Source organism: Mercenaria mercenaria, chromosome 12, assembly GCF_021730395.1.
Source record: "Mercenaria mercenaria strain notata chromosome 12, MADL_Memer_1, whole genome shotgun sequence".
Taxonomy (NCBI): domain Eukaryota; kingdom Metazoa; phylum Mollusca; class Bivalvia; order Venerida; family Veneridae; genus Mercenaria; species Mercenaria mercenaria.
Window position 1 is genome coordinate 14,764,978 of NC_069372.1, and position 21,266 is coordinate 14,786,243.

A 21,266-nucleotide genomic window follows, 5' to 3' on the forward strand; every position below is an offset into this window, starting at 1 on the left:
TTATTATGAGAAACATTTATGCCAAGTAATTTTAAAATCCCTGCATCAATGGCAAAGTTATGGACCGGACACGAAACAAACCCTGTTAACATTTAACTTCAAAGTGTAACCTTGACCTTGGACCTAGGGATCTGGGTCTTGCGCATGATACTTGTCTCTTTATGGTAAGCATTTATGCGAAGTTATTTCAAAATCTGTTCATGGATTGCAGAGTTATAGACCGGACACTAGACATACCCTGTTAACATTTGACCTCTAAGTGTGACTTTGACCTTAGAGCTAAAGTCTGGGTCTTGCGCATGAAACGTCGTCTTATTATGGAGAATATTTGTTACAAGTTATTTCAAAATACCTTTATGGATGGCAGTGCTACAGCCCGGACAAGAATTTACACGGACGGACGCACGGACGCACACACACACACGCACGGACGGACAGTGCGATTTTAATATGGGGGATAAAAAAGAAACAACAAGAACAAAGGAAATCTATAACATTGGTCTATTTACAAAGGAAGGAAACATTAGAAATAAATATTACAATGGCAAACATATTTCGAAGAGCATACTTATAAATTATTTTCTGTTTAAGACTTATGTTTGCTTGTCCATTTGCACAAGGCTTTATTATATAGTTTTGATCAGGACTTTAATATCTGTGCCTTTATTAATTTTATAACGTTGTTTATACAGTGACAGGTGTATAACACCCTCAATTTTTATCAAAAAACATAATGTTGAAAAAGATTATTGTTTTCAAAAATCTGAGTATGGTTTCCTCCAGGAAGTAGTAACGTAAAATATGCAGCAAAAGTTCAGGTGGTTACTCCTAGCTACAAGTAATTATTTAAAAACATTATTCAATCCTCACTTCATGTGAGGAAGCCATCCACCTAGTTTACAGAAGGTCGTTGGTTCTACCCCGGGGTCCGCCCATGATGAAATATTGCACGGAGGGGTTCCTAGGGGTCTTCTTCTACCACCAAAAGCTGAAAAGTCGCCATATTACATATAATTTTGTTGGTGCGGCGTTAAACCCAAAACAAACAAAGGCAAATCATTAACTATTTCAGATACAGATGTAAACATCAAAACTGTTCAGTAATTCCCTCATTTAAAACACGTTGATGTGACAGAATCTAAGAAATAGTCATGATTTCATTGTCAATAAAAATCTTGATAATGGACAAGTTACATGATACAAGTCAATATTATGCACGGAAAATTCAAGAAGCGAAACTAGTATCAGAGAATCCGACGTTATCATTACACACATCTTCTGCTGGTGTGCATTGATTATGGATTTGTCTTTGGTTGTCAGGTGAATTAGATTCTTCGTTGTCCCTTCTGGAGCAGCATCGGACTACGATAGGTTCCAGAAGTACAATGATTCCGGCCAAAATATACATACAACCAGTCAGAATTAATGATGGATTCCAGTTTCCGTACAAGTCGTACAACCAACCTGTAATAAAGAATGTAAAGTGAGGGTATACTACAAAACGTATTTAGTGTCATTTGATTTTCTCTTCCTTTATTTTTAATTTCGCGCTGAGATGATTTTAGGTCTTATTGCAACTTTCCAGATATTAATGGTGGAGGAAGGCGCCATGTGCACCTTCGAGTGTCATTTCATCGGTCAACTAGGTAGGACCACTGACCTTCCGTAAGCCAGTCAAATAGCATCCTCACGAGACAAATACTTAATCCCAAGCGAGTAAAACTTCGAACTCCGAGTAAAAGTAATTTAAAGTAAGCGACCTTAACTACCCGACCACGGATGCCCCTGGATTAGTATTAATACATACATCGTGTATTACATGTTTGCTAAATGGTCTTAAACTTTTATGTAATAAAACTTGTTAATACTGATTTACGGAAAACGTTCGTAATTTTACCTTTTTTGGGATCTAGTATTACTATTTATAGCAGAGAACAGTGCAGTTGTTTACAGAAGTTTACTTTTTGGAGGATCTAGTATAATTTTTTATAGCAGAGAACTATTCAACTGTTTACAGATTCATATGAGATATTGTTAACAGTAATATATGACCGCTTCGGATAATACATGGAACTAGATTTGAACTTATATATATATCGTAAAATTATAAAATGACTTCACACGCTCACCTAGATTTTCTTAAATTTTAATAGAAAAGTCACAAGCTAGTTTCGCCGTGAATGGCTCATCAGTGTGTCTAAATATATAACAATAAAAGAAAGGGAATTAATTTAATAGTTCTGACGTTGACGTCAAGGAAACAAGGGACGTAATTTCGACGTCAAACAGGGTTCTTTTTTGTTCCTATCAAATAATATTAAATCTGGCTTAAAGAAGAATTAGCACTTACCAACTGAAGGCTGACTTGGTAAAACGGCAACAGCCAAGGACAATGTCAGTAGTCCAAATGCAGACACAAAGTTCTCTAAACCCACAGCATCTACCATAATCAGTGGCATCAAGCTGAAGAATGATCCTGAAAACGTAGCTACAATAACTGCATAAACAGCAATGAAAGTAAAACTTTCGAAAAATGGAACTATTAGAGAAAATGCTCCTCCGATAAACATATTAACTGCATATATGTATTTAGGCTTAATAATGTTCATATCTGCAAATAATCCGATCAAAATTCTAGCCAAAACTTCCGCACCACCCGATATTGTTACACTGAGTGCAACATATGTTTTATCATAACCAAGTGCCTTTACATTTCCTGGAATTGTAACGAGACTTCCACCATATCCAAATCCACAACACATGAATGATGTAACATAGAGAGTAAATAACACATTTTTAAAAAGAGAACATCTCAGACCTAATGCATCGCAACGACTTTTATTAATCCCTTGAGCAATATTTTCACCATTTTCCCCAAGGGATGATTGGCCACCATCAACATCATATTCACTGTTAGAATTATTGTTCGCAAGAACTCTTTTTTTCTGTTCCTCTACTAAGTATATTGGCTGTCGAAATATACAAGCCGCAACACAAATGTTAGCAAAGATTGCGCCGATGATCCAGAACGTCCCTTTCAGACCATACTTCTCAATGAGATACCTGAAGATGTATACATATTTGATTTTATAGCCTGTTTGCTGTCTTGAAGAATGCAGTTGGAATATTTAAAATCTAATATCTTGATACTTTAACTAACATGCAGCGAAGGTCGATAAGATTTGTTAATCTCTTTTTGTATAATTCACGTATCATAAATTTACACAATATTGTAATTTGAAATAAGTATGCGTTATTCGTTTAAAGAGTGATATTACAACTAATTTTGCAAGCCGGATAGTTAATGTTCGTCATGCATTTAAAGTTTTATTATCCACCTAAATTTTCATTATTCATCTTCAGTTTCATTATTGATGACTAGTTCAATCATTTTATCCGTAACAAAATGTATTTGTCAGAAAATGTTAGCAAGCTCTATTAATCTTTTTCAACAATAACTCTCGTACACATATTTATTCTTATTGACCCTAAGATGTTCGGCTTTTTTTCTCATTAGTGTTGAGAAGATATCATAAATAATTAATCTACAAAGGTACATACTTATATAGGAATGGAAGATATATCGCCCCAACACCACTACCAGACACCGTAATACCAATAGCAAGTGCTCGACGTTTATTGAAATAATAAGTTATAATTGTAGAGCAAGGTGCAAACGTTAAACCACATCCAAGTCCTGAAATGAATAAATATCCTGATATAGTCAAGTATTTTCTTTTTCATTGAATTATGGTCATCAAAAATTCTAATATTTCTCAAATGTCGTCGTAAATAAACGCATAAATTCTTATGTATAATAATTTTCTTTGGCCTTCTAAACCCCACTAATAGTTTTAAAAAACAAAGAAAAATATCAAACAGGGAATGCCACGCATCACTTCTAGTTTTAAATCCATATATGTACTTTCCAATTGCCAAATATTTTCTGTATGTAGTATGATATTATAGATTTTGCCACTGTAGGTTGGTGTTCAAAGATATTTTTTTTTTTTTTTTTTTGCTGTCTTTGTTTGTTTTCGGTTTAACGCCGTTTTTCAACAGTATTTTAGTCATGTAACGGCGGGAAGTTTACCTAAGCATTGTTCCTGGATTCTGTACCAGCACAAACCTGTTCCCCGCAAGTAACTGCCAACTTCCCACATGAATTTTCAGAGGTGGAGCACGAATGATTTCAGGCATAATGTCTTTTATCAAATCGTCACAGAGAACATAACCCCGGCCCGGGGATCGAACTCGCGGCCCTGCGACCCATAGACCAGCGCTCTCCCTACTGATCTAAGCGGGCAGGCTTTTATCGATGTCTTATACATCGTTACACGAACTACTAAAATGAACATGTTTAAGGTAAAATCTAGAAATCGGCAGTAATGGCCGATTTGAAATCTCAATTGTTGAAAATCTAGATGGTGAACGGTTGTTTATATTTACTTAGATTAGGGGTGTATAGCCTCTGTTCACGTAAGTTTCAAAATGTTAATATATATTAATATTTCTCATGAATTTTCGTATTTTCCAATAAATCATGCTCACTTTAAAGGTATGTATAAAAGAAGAATAGGAAATCAGGCTGCGGCTGAATTTAATGTTTTAACTAGGTAAGTGCGTTTATTATGTATTTTGCAATATTCTAACTGTAAACTATAACTTGTGTCAACTTTTTTTCTTTCTTAACAGCCATCTGTAGAGGTAAAACACATTTTTTTCTTTCGTCGATAAGATCTTTTCTGGTTACTTAATATGATGAAACTTACTTAAGAAACAATTTATAGCAAAAGTGTGCTTTTACACTATTTATGCACGATGAGCGGTTATACGTCGGGCGTAATAATTTCACGAGGGCGCAGCCCGAGTGAAATTATTTGTACGACGAATTACCACCCGAGTGTATAGATAGTGTTAAAACACGATTGTGCTATAAATTATTTCGATTCTAATATATCCTTTATCTAAAACAGTAGATAGAATAGAGAGCGTTCCGTTTCTTGGTCGCAACAAAAACGTTGACGTCATCGCGCGTTAGCGTGACGTCAGTCAAGTGCAAGAGTGTTTTAACAGAAATAAGCATATTGGAATGTTCAATATACTTGGTTTGGAGTGTATCGGTCAGTATCACAAGCAATACTTATATATAAAGCATGTAAGATATTGGTCATTATAAAATGATTTACCAGTTCGAAAATCTGATGAAATCTCTTTTCGTTTGCAAATAGTTTGTAGGAGGAAAGTAATGAAACAAAGCTACATTGATACTTCCATAAATTGTGTTTTATTGTATTATTGTGAGATGTTGTTTTTATTTTAAAGAAACAAATCACTAAAATAGAATACATGTATACGTATCAAAACATATGCAACAAATAAATTGTCTAATATCATTACGTTAAAAAAAAAGTTGATTTGCAGGTATTAGAAATGAAATAGTTAATAAACATGTAGTGTGAATTGACCCAGAAATATAAAGTTTGCTGAATAGGAATTAACCTATTGTTTTGGAAATGAATTGTCTAAACAAATGCTTGCCATGCATATATAGCTTTGCTCAGTCTAAGTCCAAATATATTGTCATGCACAACGCTAAAATGTTATAACAAAATAACAATTAAATGTTTGTTGTCGTGAAAATGAACAAAATACGTTTTTGACATGGCTTCTCCCACCGAAGCAATTTGGTTAAAAGGCGGAAATAATTTGTATGTATATATTTTGTTGAAGCGGAGAGAATTTTATATTATGAAAGTGATGATAGTGACAATATTAAATCGGACAATGAGACAACTAATAGTTATACAAACCAACGCTTAGGAATGTTAAGTACATGTGTTCCATCCTTGTGACAAACCCCGACAAAAAATATCCAAACCCTATCAGAATACCTCCTATTGTAGTTACACGTCGAAATGTATAGATTTTGCAAAGAAAGTTGGCTACTGGTCCTAAAACGAAATGGCAGTATTTGGAGTATAGATAATCGCATGTAATGCATAACTAAATCTCAAAAGAGTTCAGACATCTTGCTTAAATATTATCTTGTTACATGTTCATCTGTGTTCACCAGACAGCTATCACTTCAGAACTGTCAAAATACTATCTATTCTCAAACGTCGGGCGACTCTCAATGCATTCTTGTGAGCCATCAGCTTCTAAAAATGTTATAATAGATGATAGACAAACAGACAAACTACTGTATATCTCCAGTCTTGATTTAGAAATTCTTACTCTAATGATAACTCTCTAATTCATTTGATTAAATCAGAGGCAACAATGCAAATGGTTTGTACCCTGGTATGGTTCTGATCTATAAAAACATTTGATACAGCTGATCATGAAATACTTTGTAACAAACTGAAACTTATGAATGTGAATAAGATTGTTTATGTCATATCTAATGAACAGAAGCAAACAGTTAGGATAGCAATGTATGTTCAGATTTTAAACCAAACTTTGAGTACTCATGCTGTATCTGAACATATTTTGTGTATAAAGTGATATGATCTAGTATTCAATGTCATGCCGATAATACATCTGGGGTATGTCCTAATGCTATTGTACTTTGGCAATGCTAAATGTTGAGTCTGTCACGGCTAGAGGCGTGACTGTAGCATGCATTTCCAACCGTCATGAACAGCTTCAATCAACGAGCCTGCACATTTCGTTTTTGTTGTGTGAACGACTATGAGTATTCAACTTTCTATTGATACGATTGTAAATACATTGTACGCTGATGTGTGTATTTTATTTGCACATAGAGATCAGTGTCATATCTACAAACTGTGTACTGTTCTAACATGCTCACCTGGTGTTGACATAAGACTGCAGGCTAGCATGCGTAATTTGTACCAACCGCTACCAAACGGATGAAAAATAAAATGTCTGCAATGGACATAACATTTGATCTTCAAATGCAATAAAATACCTAGGTCTCAAGATCGATATGTCTTTGTCCAGTGAAACCATTGTGAATGATATTGTAACTAAGGTCAACTCAAGACTCAAATTTTTATATAGACAACTATGTTTTTAGATTTTAGATTTTAAAACTAGGAAATAGTTGTGTTCTACACTGATACAGTGCCACTTAGAATAGACATGTTCCTCGTTTTACACTAGCTTGAATAAGTGTTTAAAAATAAACTTGAAATATGCCAAAATAAATGTTTTAGATTTATCAAGACCATGGGACCTAGAGAAACTGTAAATGACAGTCGGCTTTCGGATATTGGTTCTTTGAATGTAGAGAAAATGGAAACAGGCAGTTGCGGCTAAACTGTGCATTAAAAATGTCAGTCCTACAGGAAGGAACATTTAGAGCTGGCTAGGGATGCACATTCATGAAACACAAGGGGAAAACTGTATAATTTCAAAGTACCAAAAAGCTTTGGTTAAGATTTTTTTAACACTGCCATCAAAGACAAGACTGGAATTCTTTACCAGACATTATCAAGAAAATAGACAAGTTACATCTCTTGAAGACAAATGTTAAGAACCAACTGCTGTACTAGTGCATAGTAAACTAAATACCTAGGCACTGCTGAGTAGATAAACGTATCCGTAACATATGAGGAAATTTAAAATATAATATTTTTAACAATATTGTGTATTGTCTTTGATGGTTTATTATATTATATTATTATTATTATTATTATTATACCAGATTTATATAGCGCCCTTTTCATGATCAATTTCACGTTCAAAGGTGCTTTACATAGTTCAAATGCAGCCACACAGGGCGCATAATTCATCCTCTACTAGTACAGACACAGAGCAATCTGACCAGAGGGACAGAGTGAGACAAAGCCCTCACGACAAAGAGATCAGAAATCAGATACAGGCTTGTCCGGCTAACTTAGCCTAGCTCGTTGCGAATAGACATCCTGGTTCTTTAACGTGCCCAGTATATAGCACTGATACACGCAAGAATTGCCTGGATTCCTGACCAGTACACCTCTAGTTGGGTGGGAAACACTGAAAAGCGTTTCTGAAAATTCCCGAGTAGCTGCCGGGGAACGAACCCCCGACCTCAGGATTGGAAGGCCAGTGTGCAAACCACTGAGCTATCCGTCCACATATTATATTGGTTGAATTTTCTATAATACCAATAGTAAGTGTAATATTCCTTGACCCCATTGGAAATAAGCCCACTTTTTATACATATTCATTATACATATTTAGTCTTGAAATAGCATTATAATTTGTTTCCATGGTGTATTTTGAGTCATATTATATAACCATTATATAGTATGTAACAGATATATAGTATATATTTAATTATTACACTATACACAATGATCTAAGCATTTTTTTCCTCCAGAGTGTTTGTAATTATTTGAAATATAAAATACTTTAACAAAGTGCAATAACATGTTTTACTGTGTAAAGTATTGTACTCATGATTTGTAATTGTGTGTTTTAGCATGAATGAATAATAATCTATCTCTCAACGTACTCCCAGAGAATTTCGTCGAACATAACGCTTTTTTATTTGGGCTATATGTCGGTTATATTACTAGGCAAAATGTCCGAACCTCAAACTAATTCCAACATGAAATTTTATTGCTGATCGTTAGTTAAGTATACAAACAGAAAAAAAATCAATAAAAGAAATCCAAGCCAAACTTTTGAAATGTGATATTCAAGGGCAGCTTCCGATACATTTTAATTTCACAAAGTATTGCAGATTTATCTACAATAAAATCAATTTAACAAAATATAAGTATTATTTCTTCATTCACATGCACGCATTACAAAATAAACCAGATCAAGAAATATAAAAAAATGATATAACTGTTTTTGAATTTCGAGCAAATAATTATAATCAAGTACCCCACCCATCTGCAGTAACATTGTGAAAACATTTGTGTTTCGCGATTCGTCTATAATGGGTTTTTTTCACCTTGTTTCTGTCTGAGTGTTTAAACCTTTTAATTCCAATGTCGACGAGTCTGTTTAAGAAATATATATGTATAAATTTGGTTAGGAATTCTGTTCTGAATTTTGACAACTATGTTCTGAATTTTGACATCCCAACACTTTATGACAAAGATAGTAAAGTATCAGGTGTACACGTTATTTCAGAATTCCAGATGCACTATCTCAGAAATGTGCTTTGATATTTTTGAGGATTTTTTCTAAGTTTCATTCTCTTACGTACTACTTCTTTCACACCAGAAAGTTAATGTTGAAATTAGTTCTACCCCCAAAAGTTTATAAATGACCAGGCTTTTAAAACATTTCTCCTCTATTGAATCATACGGAGTTGTCAGAAACTTGCAGAGAAAAAAATGTTTTAACTTTGGTTTAACGTAACACAGACACAAGTATAGGTCATATGGCGACTTTTCAGCTTTGATGGTGGAGGAATACCCAAGGTGCCTCTCCAGCATGGATTGCCACCTGAGGAAAACAACCTATAGTAAGCCAGCACATGAAAACAATCAATGCCCGGAGCGAGGCTTGAACCCAAATCGATTATGAAAAAGTGGTTCAAAGTCAGCGACCTTAGCCACTCGTTTACGGAGGCAACTTAACATTGGAACTAATTAGGTTTACGGTTCTTCGTTTCATAACTTAAGTACTATTCAGTTCGGCCCAGTGCTTTATTCAAAAACAACATACAAACAAACAACAAACTTTATTTTGTTGAGGTTACATATATCACGTTAAAATAAATACTCTATATACATTTTTAAATACATCTAGTGATATAGTGATATTTTTAAAACGGCTTACTTGCCATCTTAGGTGTCCAGAGTCGTAAAGTGCCATGGGTGGCTCTCTTAAAGGTCAGGTCAGTTTGGATAAGGGAATTCATTCGACTGAAGGAGTACATTTTCATTTATGTCGTGTTGAGCGAGCTCTGATTTTCACTTTTTCTGTTTCATCTGTAGTTCTGCTTAAGCTTGTGCTAGATGGCGTCAGAGGTGTTACACATTTCTGTACCTCTCATGAACAAAGAGAATGACACCGAGTGTGTTATTAGATTTTGATGTTTTCTGTATTACGCTTGTTATTTGCCTGTAGTATTTCTGTAGCCATGCGTTAGATCTCATATAAATTTAAAATAAACAATATTCACTGGCTGTCGTTGTAATTATACCGTCTGAAAGATTCGTTTCATATCTCAAAGTCAGTAAGTAAAATGCATAAATTTATGTTTAAAATGATATTCAGACGTAAATTTCACAGTAGTTAAATTTATTTTCTAACAGATATAATACCTGTAAAAATGATATTGACCGAGGACGCAACGGACCTGTAAAAACTCATACTGATCTCAACATAAGTCAATAAATGTATAATATATGTCAACATTTTGGTTCTTAAAAGCTCACATCATTACTTCGATTTATTACCTTAAATGTGCACTTTAACTTAAAGGTAGGGGCCTCTGTGGGTATGAGCCTTACTCGGGGCGTTGAACTCTCCATGTGAGGAAGTCATCCAGCTGGCTAATTGAAGGTCGGCGGTTCTAAAATAGTGCCCACCTGTTATGGGGTCTTCCTTCACCATCAAAGCTGGAAAGGCGCTATATGACCTAAATTGTGTCGATGCGACTTTAAACCCAACAAAAAACTAACGTAAATGTTGAAAAATCCCCCACCACACACACACATATAACTTAATTACAGAAAAAACAGTATTCGGAGGCAATGGTTATATTTACATTTTCTGAAAGATATGAATTTTGACGTAAAAAGTAGCACATTTTTGTCGAAAGTGATATTCCGACTTCTATTGTTAAATGTATTTTCTTATAAAAATAATATGATATACATACCTAGACCTAATTCAAGTATTATGACTATACTGCCAATCCAAGCTGTATTACCAGATCCGGAAGAATAATACTCGACCACCTCCGTATAAAGCATCCCATAGGCCTTGATACTTCCAACCACGAACATGTACATTACAAAACATCCTTTATGGCAATGCAGAAAATAAAGAGAAAGAAATCTATAGGCAGAATATAATTTTAAAAGGCGAAGGGAAAGAACTTGAATCTGGAAAAGGTTTCACATTGTTTATCATTGACAAACTTGGACTACTCTTAATGTACATTTTCTTAACTTGAATCATTAAATCGCTGGCATAAATTCGCGCAAGTGAAAAGATGTTCGCGGGTTTATTCGCGTTTCTTATAATGAAAATGAAATTAAAATAATATACGCGTCATAATTTCGCATGTTCCGAATAGCAATTCGCTACGCGAAAATGATTCACAGTACAAATATATTTCTGTGAAATTGTAATTGATTCAGGCTCATACCTACACGACGTCACATAAACAACTTGACAGCGTTACATTTATATATCAAAAGCTGCTATATATTGACATATAGTTTACATCCTTCTTTAAATTCTGGGTCTCGGCAATTTCATCTTTTAAAAATATTAAACATTCTATAAAACAAATTGTGAGCTTCACGTTTTGGCTGTTTATCTGTTTCATACTTCTTCTGCATGTTCACGCTGATGGTGGTGTTCATTCGTTGTAATGCCTTCTAAAAACGCATTGAGTACATGCGTATCAAGCCTTTCAGGTTTGCTTTTTGTTAACATTTCGTGCTTTGTATGTATCAGTGATGGTATTAGAGATCCATGAGGCACTAGTATTCACGCTGTCCAGTATGTTTGGTGCACACCATCAACCGGTTTTGATTTCCAGCTGGAGTTTTCGCCCTTGATCATTCCAAATGGATGCTCAAAGTGCTTTATCAGAGCGGTTTATCCTTGTTTCTTTTAGGTTTTATTTTTGTGTAAATGTCGATCATGTGCAAATCCATACATACACTGGTGGTTGATTTTGGGTTTCGGTTTTGAGTCATTGTGTTCTTGAAACGTATAATTTCTGTTGGATCTTTTTCCTTGCTGAAACTACTGAAGTATTTATAAAAGTATGGAAAGAAGTACTGTAATATGATTTGTACACACGATTTTTCTTTTTTGTATACGATTTTACCTCATAACTTAATAAATGAAAAACTAATTGCCCTAATTCAAAAGACTTTTGCCAGGGAAAATGCTACTTTTCTCGCTTGCAATTTCGATAAAGCATTTTGTACTACTTGCATTGTAAAGAATTTTACTATGTGGACCTGTGACGAAGTTTGTAAAGCCCTTTCCTTTTTATTATACAGTATTTACGTCAGGTTTGGGAATGCAGTTTTCAGACAAGTAATTGGTATTCCCATGGGAACAAATTGTGCACCCCTTGTCGCAGATTTGTTTTTATATTGTTATGAAAGAGATTTTATGTTGAGCCTTTCTCAAGATACACAGGCAGACATTATTACTGCATTTAATAATACATCACGCTATCTGGATGATATACTTAATATGGATAATCCGTTTCTTGATTAGTTAGTGGAAAATATTTATCCCAGGGAGCTGCAGTTAAATAAAACTAACAACTCGGATAATACTGCTTCATTTCTAGATTTACATCTCCCTATTTACGACAAGTTTTTACATACAAAAATTTATGACAAGGGGGTGATTTTAATTTCAGTACTGTAAATTTCCCCCCATTTGGATAGGGCATCTTTTGGGGTAAATATTTCTCAGTTATTTCGGTTTGCTAGAGCGTGTTTTCATGTTGAGGATTTCAATGAATGTAACTTATATATTACAAATAAGCTTCTTCAACAGGGCAACCGTTATTATAAATTACGTTAATAATTTACCAAATCTTACTATCGTAATTCAGATTTGATATTCTAATAGAATAGCAATTTAAAGACAATTCTGCGAGAAGGTATATCAAAACCCGCTTTTTATGGGGATGTGGTTTACAAACTTCGTAAGAGCATTTTTGTGTTTTACATTACATGCATTAAGTTGCCTTTACGTATGTTAGGGTTTCACCTGGCGGAAATAACTTCTATTTACACTGTCTTGTGACTTTGGAACATGGTGGGGGTAAGAGTGAGGTTAGGTGCACCATAAACCGGTTTAAACTCCCCAGTGGTGATTTTGCCACTGACTGTTCCAAAGCGGTGCCCCACTGTGTCCCTGTATTTGTGTGTTTTGTCCTTGTGTGTTTATTGTGTGTGTGTGTGTGTGGTGTGCGAGTGTTGTTTGTGTGTGCCTTTGGGGAGGCTGCGTTTTTGGAACGTGGCTTTCCCTGTTGGATATTCTTCCTTGTTTTAGTGTTTTGTAAACTTGGTAAATAATATAGGAATCTTTTACTGTTTGAAGGTGCGGATGGAAATATCTGGCTCCAGGATAAATACTTAGGTGGTAAAGAGGCTCTGCCGAGGTGCCATTAACCAATCATCCAAGAGCCAGAACGAGATATTTCCATCCGCAATTTCAACTAATGATAGATTGTTTTTATTGCATACCGTATTTTGCAATTAATAGAAGAAATGAAATAAAACGAGAGTCATCTTACACACCAAGATGTAAGTCGAGTTTTTCCAGTAAAAGCAAAGGCACGTAACGGGAAGATCCTGTCTGGCATGAAAAATTGTCTTTGACCTGGCAAGTTTTTGTGTTGTTGTTTTTTTGTTTTTTTTTTTTTTTTTTCTTAAACCACATCGATATAATTCAGTTCATACGACGGCTTTAAAAATTTCAATTGTGACGGGACCTTTGGGTCGAACCGCCTATCTTTCTTTGGCAAACTTAGTGGCTTCGTCAAGGGAACCCACAGACATGAAGCGCACATGATTCGAAGTCAGCGATGCATTACATCAAGTTCTAGTTTATTATTTTATTAAATGATTTGACTTAAACATACAGGCTAAATCCCCTTGTAAGTTCATTTCCTAATACGGTCCCATTGTTTTACATTGACAACAGGAAATTTAAACATTGAATTTTTTAAAAATTCTAAGCAAATTTATACATTAATCAAATGAGTGTGAAAATAAGATAGTAATGCATACCTATTAATACAACCCAAGCAAAACCACGATCAACGTCATCTTTCAAAGCTTTTCTCTTTTCTGCAGGTATCGTGTCGCCCATATCTTATTAACGAAAAATACCTCCTGATATTTAAATGAATGTGTTTCTGTAAAAGAAGAACTGTTAGGTATAAAGCTTATCTGTAGCAGACTATCTAATACTTGTCTAGCAATTAATCTATAAAAGGGAAACATGTGTTGCTATTCCCAAAACGCAAGATGCAAGAAAGTACTCTCGATTTGTCATATTGTTTCCCGACGCGTGAAATGTGAAAAAATATTTCTCTACAAAACAAAACAATCATCATTCCTTTATTCTTTATAGAATTTTGAAATAAATGAATCTAGAAGGAAATATCTCTAAAAACCTTGATACCGATTTTCTATTTTAGATATTTGGAAACGTAAATCTAGGTCTCACGGAATTAGACGCAATAGTAACATTAAGCGCAAATATAAAGTCAATATATCTGTTGCAGACCTCGATTTAATTCTTTCAAACTCTGGTAGACGTTCAATGCTTTCTCGTCTCACATCTTTATCTGTTCAGTCCTTTAAAAAGCTAGACAAGGAAGCGGACCAGTATATTATTCAAACAGATCCGTTTTAAAAATTCTGGCGAAATCCTGGATAAGTTTAAAATTAATAATTACAAGGTGTCTACAGTCAGTACATACGATTTTTCTACTTTGTATACCACTTTACCACATAACTTAATAAATGACAAATTAACTGCCCTAATTCAAAAGACTTTTGCCAGAGAGAATGCTACATTTCTCGCTTTCAATTTTTTACTAGCAATATTATTAAACATTATACAATGTGGACCTGTGACGAAGTTTATAAAGCCCTTTCCTTTTTATTAAACAACATTTACATCAGGTTTGGGAATGCAGTTTTTAGACAAGTTGTTGGTATTCCCATGGGAACAAATTGTGCACCCCTTGTCGCAGATTTGTTTTTGTATTGTTATGAAAGAGACTTTATGTTGAGCCTTTCTCCAGATACGCAGGCAGATATTATAACTGCATTCAATAATACATTACGCTATCTGGATGATATTCTTAATATGGATAATCCGTTCTTTGGTCATTTGGTGGGTACTATTTATCCTAGGCAGGTTCAGTTAATTAAAACTAACAATTCGGATACTGATGCTTCATTTTTAGATTTATATCTCTCTATTTATGACAATATTATACATACCAAAATTTATGCCAAGAGGGATGATTTTAATTTTAGTATTGTAAATTTTCCCCATTTGGATGGTGGTGTACCTCAGGCTACATCTTATGGGGTATATATTTCTCAATTAATTCGGTTTGCCAGAGCGTGTAGTCATGTCAAGCATTTCAATGAACGGAATCAATATATTACAAGTAAACTTCTTCAGCAAGGCTACCGTTATTACAAATTGCGTAAATATTTTGCTAAATTTTACTATCGTATTTCTGATCTAGTTTTAAAATTCAATAGTAATTTAAAGACACTTCTGCGAGAAGGTATTTCTAAACCCGTTTTTTATGGGGATGTGGTTTACAAACTTCGTAAGATATTGGGTCATGGTAATTTTCCAAATGTATTTGATAAAATTATAAAACGTTTTATTAAAAGAGGTTACGACCCAACTGTTTTGAGACATACCGCATGTTTAGTGTTCAACCCGTTTACAGTTGGACACTACGCTTCCCTCTTTGATTGTGTCTGACGGAAGAGGGGGAAGGACTCTATGATAAGCAGGTTATAAATCCTACCAGGACTGAACTGTTTTGATATTTGTCTTCTGGCCTGTTTCGTCGGGCCCTTAAGGGTGTTTCTCTTGTTGCTCTGTCTTCTGAAAAGGCATTGAGTACATAGGTTTTTGGTTCTTAAGGTTTGCTTTTTATATATTTATACACGAGCATTTTTGTGTGTTCCATGCCATGCCTTTTTGTTTCCTTTACGTGTGTAAGAGATTCACCTGGAGGGTATTACTTTTATTTACTCTGTCCCGTGTCTTTGGAACATGGTGGGGGTAAGAGTGAGGTTGGGTGCGCACCATAAACCGGTTTAAGCTCCCCAGTGGTGTTTTTGCCACTGACCGTTCCAAGGCGGTGCCCCACTGTGTTCCTTTGTTTGTTCGTTTTTTCCTTTTGTGTAGGCTTTGTGTGTGTGTGTGTGTGTGTGTGTGTGTGTGTGTGTGTGTGTGTTCCTTTGTTTGTTCGTTTTGTCCTAGTGTGTTGGCTGCGTGTGTGTGTGGTGCACGCGTCTGCGTGCTGTGAGTTTCGCTTGTGGGAGGCTGCGTTTTTGGTGTGTGGCATTCCCTGTTTGATATTTGTCTTTGTTTTTTTACACTGTATCATATCTTTTTCAAAGTTACACACAACACGTCCTCCGTCCACATATTGACACTCAATCTGACCATAAGAGACACTTTCTTAAAATTGTTTTCATGAACAAATGTATTGACTTCGTCGATGTACCTAGTATATCGTGATAGACGTGTCATTGAGTATGTGCCTAAATAATTTATTATGTCAGAGAGTTCCTATTATCTGCTATAAATATAAAACACCTATGAGAAATGTTATATTCAATTACAATAAAATTCCTACCTAGATGATCTAACAAATGCCCCTTCTTACTGCGAATGTAAAAGCTAAACATTTTGCTATTTAGATGCCGATCATGTCATCACTGGTAATTTTGATATTAAGGATAACATGGTGTAATAGCCATATTTCATATTTTTTGATATTAAGGATAACATGGTGTAATAGCCATATTTCATATTTTGTAACTGGATGCTGATGTTTAAATAAAATTTGGTCACTTTAAAGACATTCAAAATTAAAAACGTCTCACTGAGAAATTTTTCGAATTTTATCATTTTTGAGGGAGATAATTGGTATTGAAGTTAACATTGATGCCTATGGGGAAAATGTAATTTCTTTGCTTATGAGAATCTTAGCTTGAGTTTCGATTTTGCGGTAGAAAGTTGCATTATATGATTCTGATACAAATATCAAAAAGAAATCTAAAATTCCCCATAAGGAAAAGATTGAAATTATTTTTTTTCTAGTTTTCAGAGGAGATAACTCATGAAAAAACAAAATTATCAGGGGAGGTAATCTAAAGGAAATTGATGAGAACTTCTGTCACTATATAACTTGTCAATATGCACCTATTTCTATCATTTGACATTTTCAAAGCTTACATTATCAAGTTGTATGTACGCTTTTAGTGAAATTGAGGCCTATTACGGGTAGTCATCCTTAAAAGACAATCGTATTATAATTATTCTTTAAAGGACCTAAATATAGAATTCCTCCAATTATTGATTTTGATGCTTGTCGTGATCAGATTGCGGAGTCCATCGAAACTTTTTGTGTTAAATGGTTTCGTCATGAGACAGCTGATCCGAATGCATTAACGTCTTGGAAACTAAATATTTTCAACATTGTTGATTCTCGATTAAAATTTTATCAAGCTAATGAACACCTACTTCCACCAAAACCCACGTTTACTTTAAGACATTTAAAATAGGAAATCTAAGAATTTCATTCTAAGTATCTCTTAGTTCCAGCAGAAAAGGCGGCCAGCAATATTATCATCATTTGCCGCCTACATTAAAGTAATGTTTATATATTAATGTTTTACGCCCTGATTTCATCTGGGGCCGTATTCATAAAGCATCTTAAGTATAAGTGTAAGAAATTGATTATTTACTTAAGTTTTACTTAGGTAAGAAATTTATTTTACTTAAGTATATTTGTTATTCATAAAACAACTTATTAAGTAATTCTTGGATTTTATTGTAGACGAAAACATTAAAAAAAGCAACATTAATTTCAGACAAATACAACATGCTCAGTAATGTTTAAAGTGCTTTTACCTGAAAAACAACACTTTAATCGTACTCACGACGCCATTTTGTTTTCTGACTTAAGTCATTTCTTACATAGCTTAAGTTGTTTTATGAATATGATTTAACTTTCTTACTTAGACTTAAGCTGAAATCACCACAAACTTAAGTAAAATCTTCAACTTAAGTCAAAACTTATACTTAAGATGCTGTATGAATACGGCCCTGTTGTTATATTTTCTGGTCCTTCGGGATTATTGATTTCAAGTCATATAGATTTGAAGATTGAATACTGCTTAAACCAGTGCTCATGAACAGACTCAATCAAACCGAGTCTGCAATTTTCACTGTTTGTTCTCGGTGCTTCCAATGTATGTACTTTTCAGATTCTATTTTTATAAAAAGCTAAATAGTAATAAACCTTAAACATTGAGTCCTTCTGTTGACATTGATCACACCACTGAAGTTCTTAATTTGAAGTTTATATAGACGATCAACAAATTAAACGTTCAACCATGTACTGGATTCCTATATTGCATAAACAACCATATAAAGCTCGCTTCATCGTTAATTCAAGCTCTTGTTCAAATATTTCGGCACTATTAACATCATGTCTAACTGCTGTGATTAAAACTAACTGCCCTAATTCAAAGATTCTTTCCAGGAAGAATGCTACATTTCTTGCTTGCAATTTTGATAAATCTTTTTTTCAGTTTGCAATTATTCTTGCTAACAAATATATAAGTAACGTTATTTGAAATCACGAAAGTGACGCTAACGTAAACAATACAATCGAAGTACGCCAGCAAAGTAGGTGTGACACAAATGGAACATATTTTCTTTTTGAAAAACGTGCTGCTTACAGAATAGAATAGGTTTCCATACATTAATAATAAAAAAAACTAAACGTACATGTATATGATCATATAAAATACAATAAAATCTGTAAAAAGATCAATGTTGTTTTTTCATGGAATAGTAACGGAACGCTCTTGAAAATGTCTGAATAAGTGATCGACTGACCTGCAGAATACATGTAAGTAATGTAAGTATCACGGCCAAAAGTTCATAAATGATATCAAGGGATATCATGCCCATATCGTGCAGACAAAGGATACAGTTGTTAATGACATCTAACACTATTTAAACATACCTGTATCAGACCGATATATAATTTACTTAATCACATAGAACAGCATGTTTATTATAAATAAACGTATTTTAATAAGATATCATTTAAACATATGAAATACAGTTTTCACTTAGCCTAGTGATCCGTGTAGCTGGCAGAAACTTAAAAATAACAGGTGAAGTATATGCTATATTCAAGTCCACGTATAAAATGTAGATAGATAACGCAAAACATCGCACCATGCGTGACACAAGAAGCCTTTACTCTGCACATTAACATAATGTTTTTTTGACTGTGTAGAATAACTGATTAAAAATGACATCATATCACTGCTACATAAAGAACGTACGTCGATTTCCAAACGGTCAGCTTCTCATAGTTTTCAAAACAAATCGCTTAAAAAGGGTTAAATAATTATATACTAGTGCAGCCACAATCGCGTATGAAAGCTTTATAATAAGTACAAAAGTGTAATAAAATGTCACAGTATTGCTTGATAAATCTTCAGTCTGGTTTATATTAAAACATCATATTATTTCAAAGATAATCTGTGAAAATATCCTTTTGAAGGAAACATAAAACCTTAATCAACATTAGCTATTTGCAAACAATGCACTATCATGCATGCGTGTGTGTGTGATCATATTTATTACAGGTCTTTTTAAAACTTCCTTCTTTTGCCTGGAAAGAGCAACAAACGCGTGGATTACACACGCCTTTGAGGTGACCTTTGACTGACTGTACGTAGAAATACGGTCAAGGAAAGTGTCCTGCAACTCTAAATAAAAGGATAACTTAAGACAAAACATTATGTAAATGGTCTAACTAAACGAAATAAACATGCTTTATTGATACGCATCAAGTTATATTTTACAATTTTGTTGTGAATTTATAGCAGTGTCATATGAGCCGCACCATGAGAAAACCAACATATTGCATTTGCGACCACCATTCAAACGCCTTTCACTTATTTTATGTTGCCTATTAACGGAGCTAAATAATCCATTAATGCAGTATTTTTTTTCTTTTTATTTTTGGATTTAACGTCGCACCGACACATGATAGGTCATATGGCGACTTTCCAGCTTTAATGGTGGAGGAAGACTCCAGGTGCCCCTCCGTGCATTATTTCGTAACGAGCGGGCACCTTGGTAGAACCACCGACCTTCCGTAATCTAGCTGGATGGCTTCTTCAAATGAAAAATTCAACGCCCCGAGTGAGGCTCGAACCCACATCGATGAAGGGCAAGTGATTTGAAGTCAGCGACATTAACCACTCGGTCACGGAGGCCCTTAATGCAGTATAAATGATGCACATCCTGTCAAGCAATGTGACAAATTTAGTGTTATGTAATGAAATACTAATGTTTACGCAAACCCAGGTTTAAATAAGAGGATGAAACTTGTCTTAGATAAACAATTAAATGCTTAATGATGAAAAATCAGGATTATGAATGAACCAGCTAAAACAGTCTCTCGTAAAAGTAAACAATATTCGGATAAGATTTAAACGAACTTGAGGGTGTAAGATATGTGATTGGTCGGACATATTATGTAGGTATAACTCTGTGTTTTGTAACTTTAATCTTACAAGGAAATGTCACTTAAACAATTTAAATCACAGCCAAGATTAACGACTAGGATCATGAATCAATGAAAAAAGAATATGGTAAGTCCCTTTTGTTCGAGGCGTTACAATATTCCAATGATATTTCATGACTCTAGGCCAAATACTTTTAAAGATATGAGCAACACAAACATATACCCTATTTTGCATATTTTAGAGTAAGCCAATGATCATAACTCTGGTCTGACTGAAAGATATCTGTAACAAAACCCAAGTTGCACAACTTTACATGCTGAATAATAATTTTCTGATGTTTCGTAATCCTGGGTCAAATACATTTTGGGATACATGCGACATAAACTTAGGTATATTTTATTAAGTCCATGGCAATAACTCTGATATGACTTTGTATGATCCTAATTAAAACACCAGATGTACAACTTTCCGTGCTGAATAACAATTCGGGTAGATTTGATGATTCTGGGTCAAATACTTTTTGAGATATATACGACACAAAGTCGGACAGACGGACGGACGGCCAAGAGCAACTCTAAGTTCCCCTCCCCCTCAGCACCAAAAAGGAGGCGGGGGCACATACACATAATGTTGACCTTTAATTCAAATCTTTTGATAGGTTGAATGTTTCTAGGCTTTTGGAACCTACAGCCATCAAGGACAACTTGTACGATAGAAGCACCTGGTGCATTATTATTCAATATCATCTATCAATCTAAAATAACAAAGGTGATCCAAATAACTTTACGTGTTTGTATTAACTTAAGGTATTGAACT

General features: G+C 34.4%; 1 protein-coding gene across 4 annotated transcripts; it reads right to left on the minus strand.

Annotated features, from left to right (window-relative positions):
* Positions 1 to 486: 486 nt before the first annotated feature.
* LOC123535237 (monocarboxylate transporter 12-like) lies at positions 487 to 19,163 on the minus strand. 4 transcript variants are annotated; one of them, XM_045317811.2, is made up of 7 exons: positions 18,929 to 19,158; positions 13,911 to 14,038; positions 10,796 to 10,939; positions 5,814 to 5,954; positions 3,562 to 3,697; positions 2,351 to 3,063; positions 487 to 1,464 (listed from the first exon to the last, which is right to left on the minus strand). In XM_045317811.2, exons 2-7 carry the CDS (start codon positions 13,990 to 13,992, stop codon positions 1,226 to 1,228), a joined length of 1,455 nt encoding a protein of 484 aa, XP_045173746.2. In that variant the 5' UTR covers positions 13,993 to 14,038; positions 18,929 to 19,158; the 3' UTR covers positions 487 to 1,225. The 4 variants fall into 4 exon arrangements, with proteins under 4 accessions (XP_045173746.2, XP_045173748.2, XP_045173749.2 ...); XM_045317813.2 differs by having other exon boundaries at positions 19,029 to 19,119; XM_045317814.2 differs by lacking the exon at positions 5,814 to 5,954 and having other exon boundaries at positions 18,929 to 19,163.
* Between the last annotated feature and the right edge of the window lie 2,103 nt (positions 19,164 to 21,266).

What these genes read in the sequence shown, in the direction of transcription:
- LOC123535237 (XM_045317811.2), bottom strand. Translation starts at nt 13,992, where the DNA reads ATGGGCGACACGATACCTGCAGAAAAGAGAAAAGCTTTGAAAGATGAC. An exon ending in TATCTTCCATTCCTATATAA is followed by an intron (nt 3,064 to 3,561) that starts GTATGTACCTTT and finishes ATACATCTTCAG; the next exon opens with GTATCTCATTGAGAAGTATG. An exon ending in ACCAAGTCAGCCTTCAGTTG is followed by an intron (nt 1,465 to 2,350) that starts GTAAGTGCTAAT and finishes TCTTTATTACAG; the next exon opens with GTTGGTTGTACGACTTGTAC.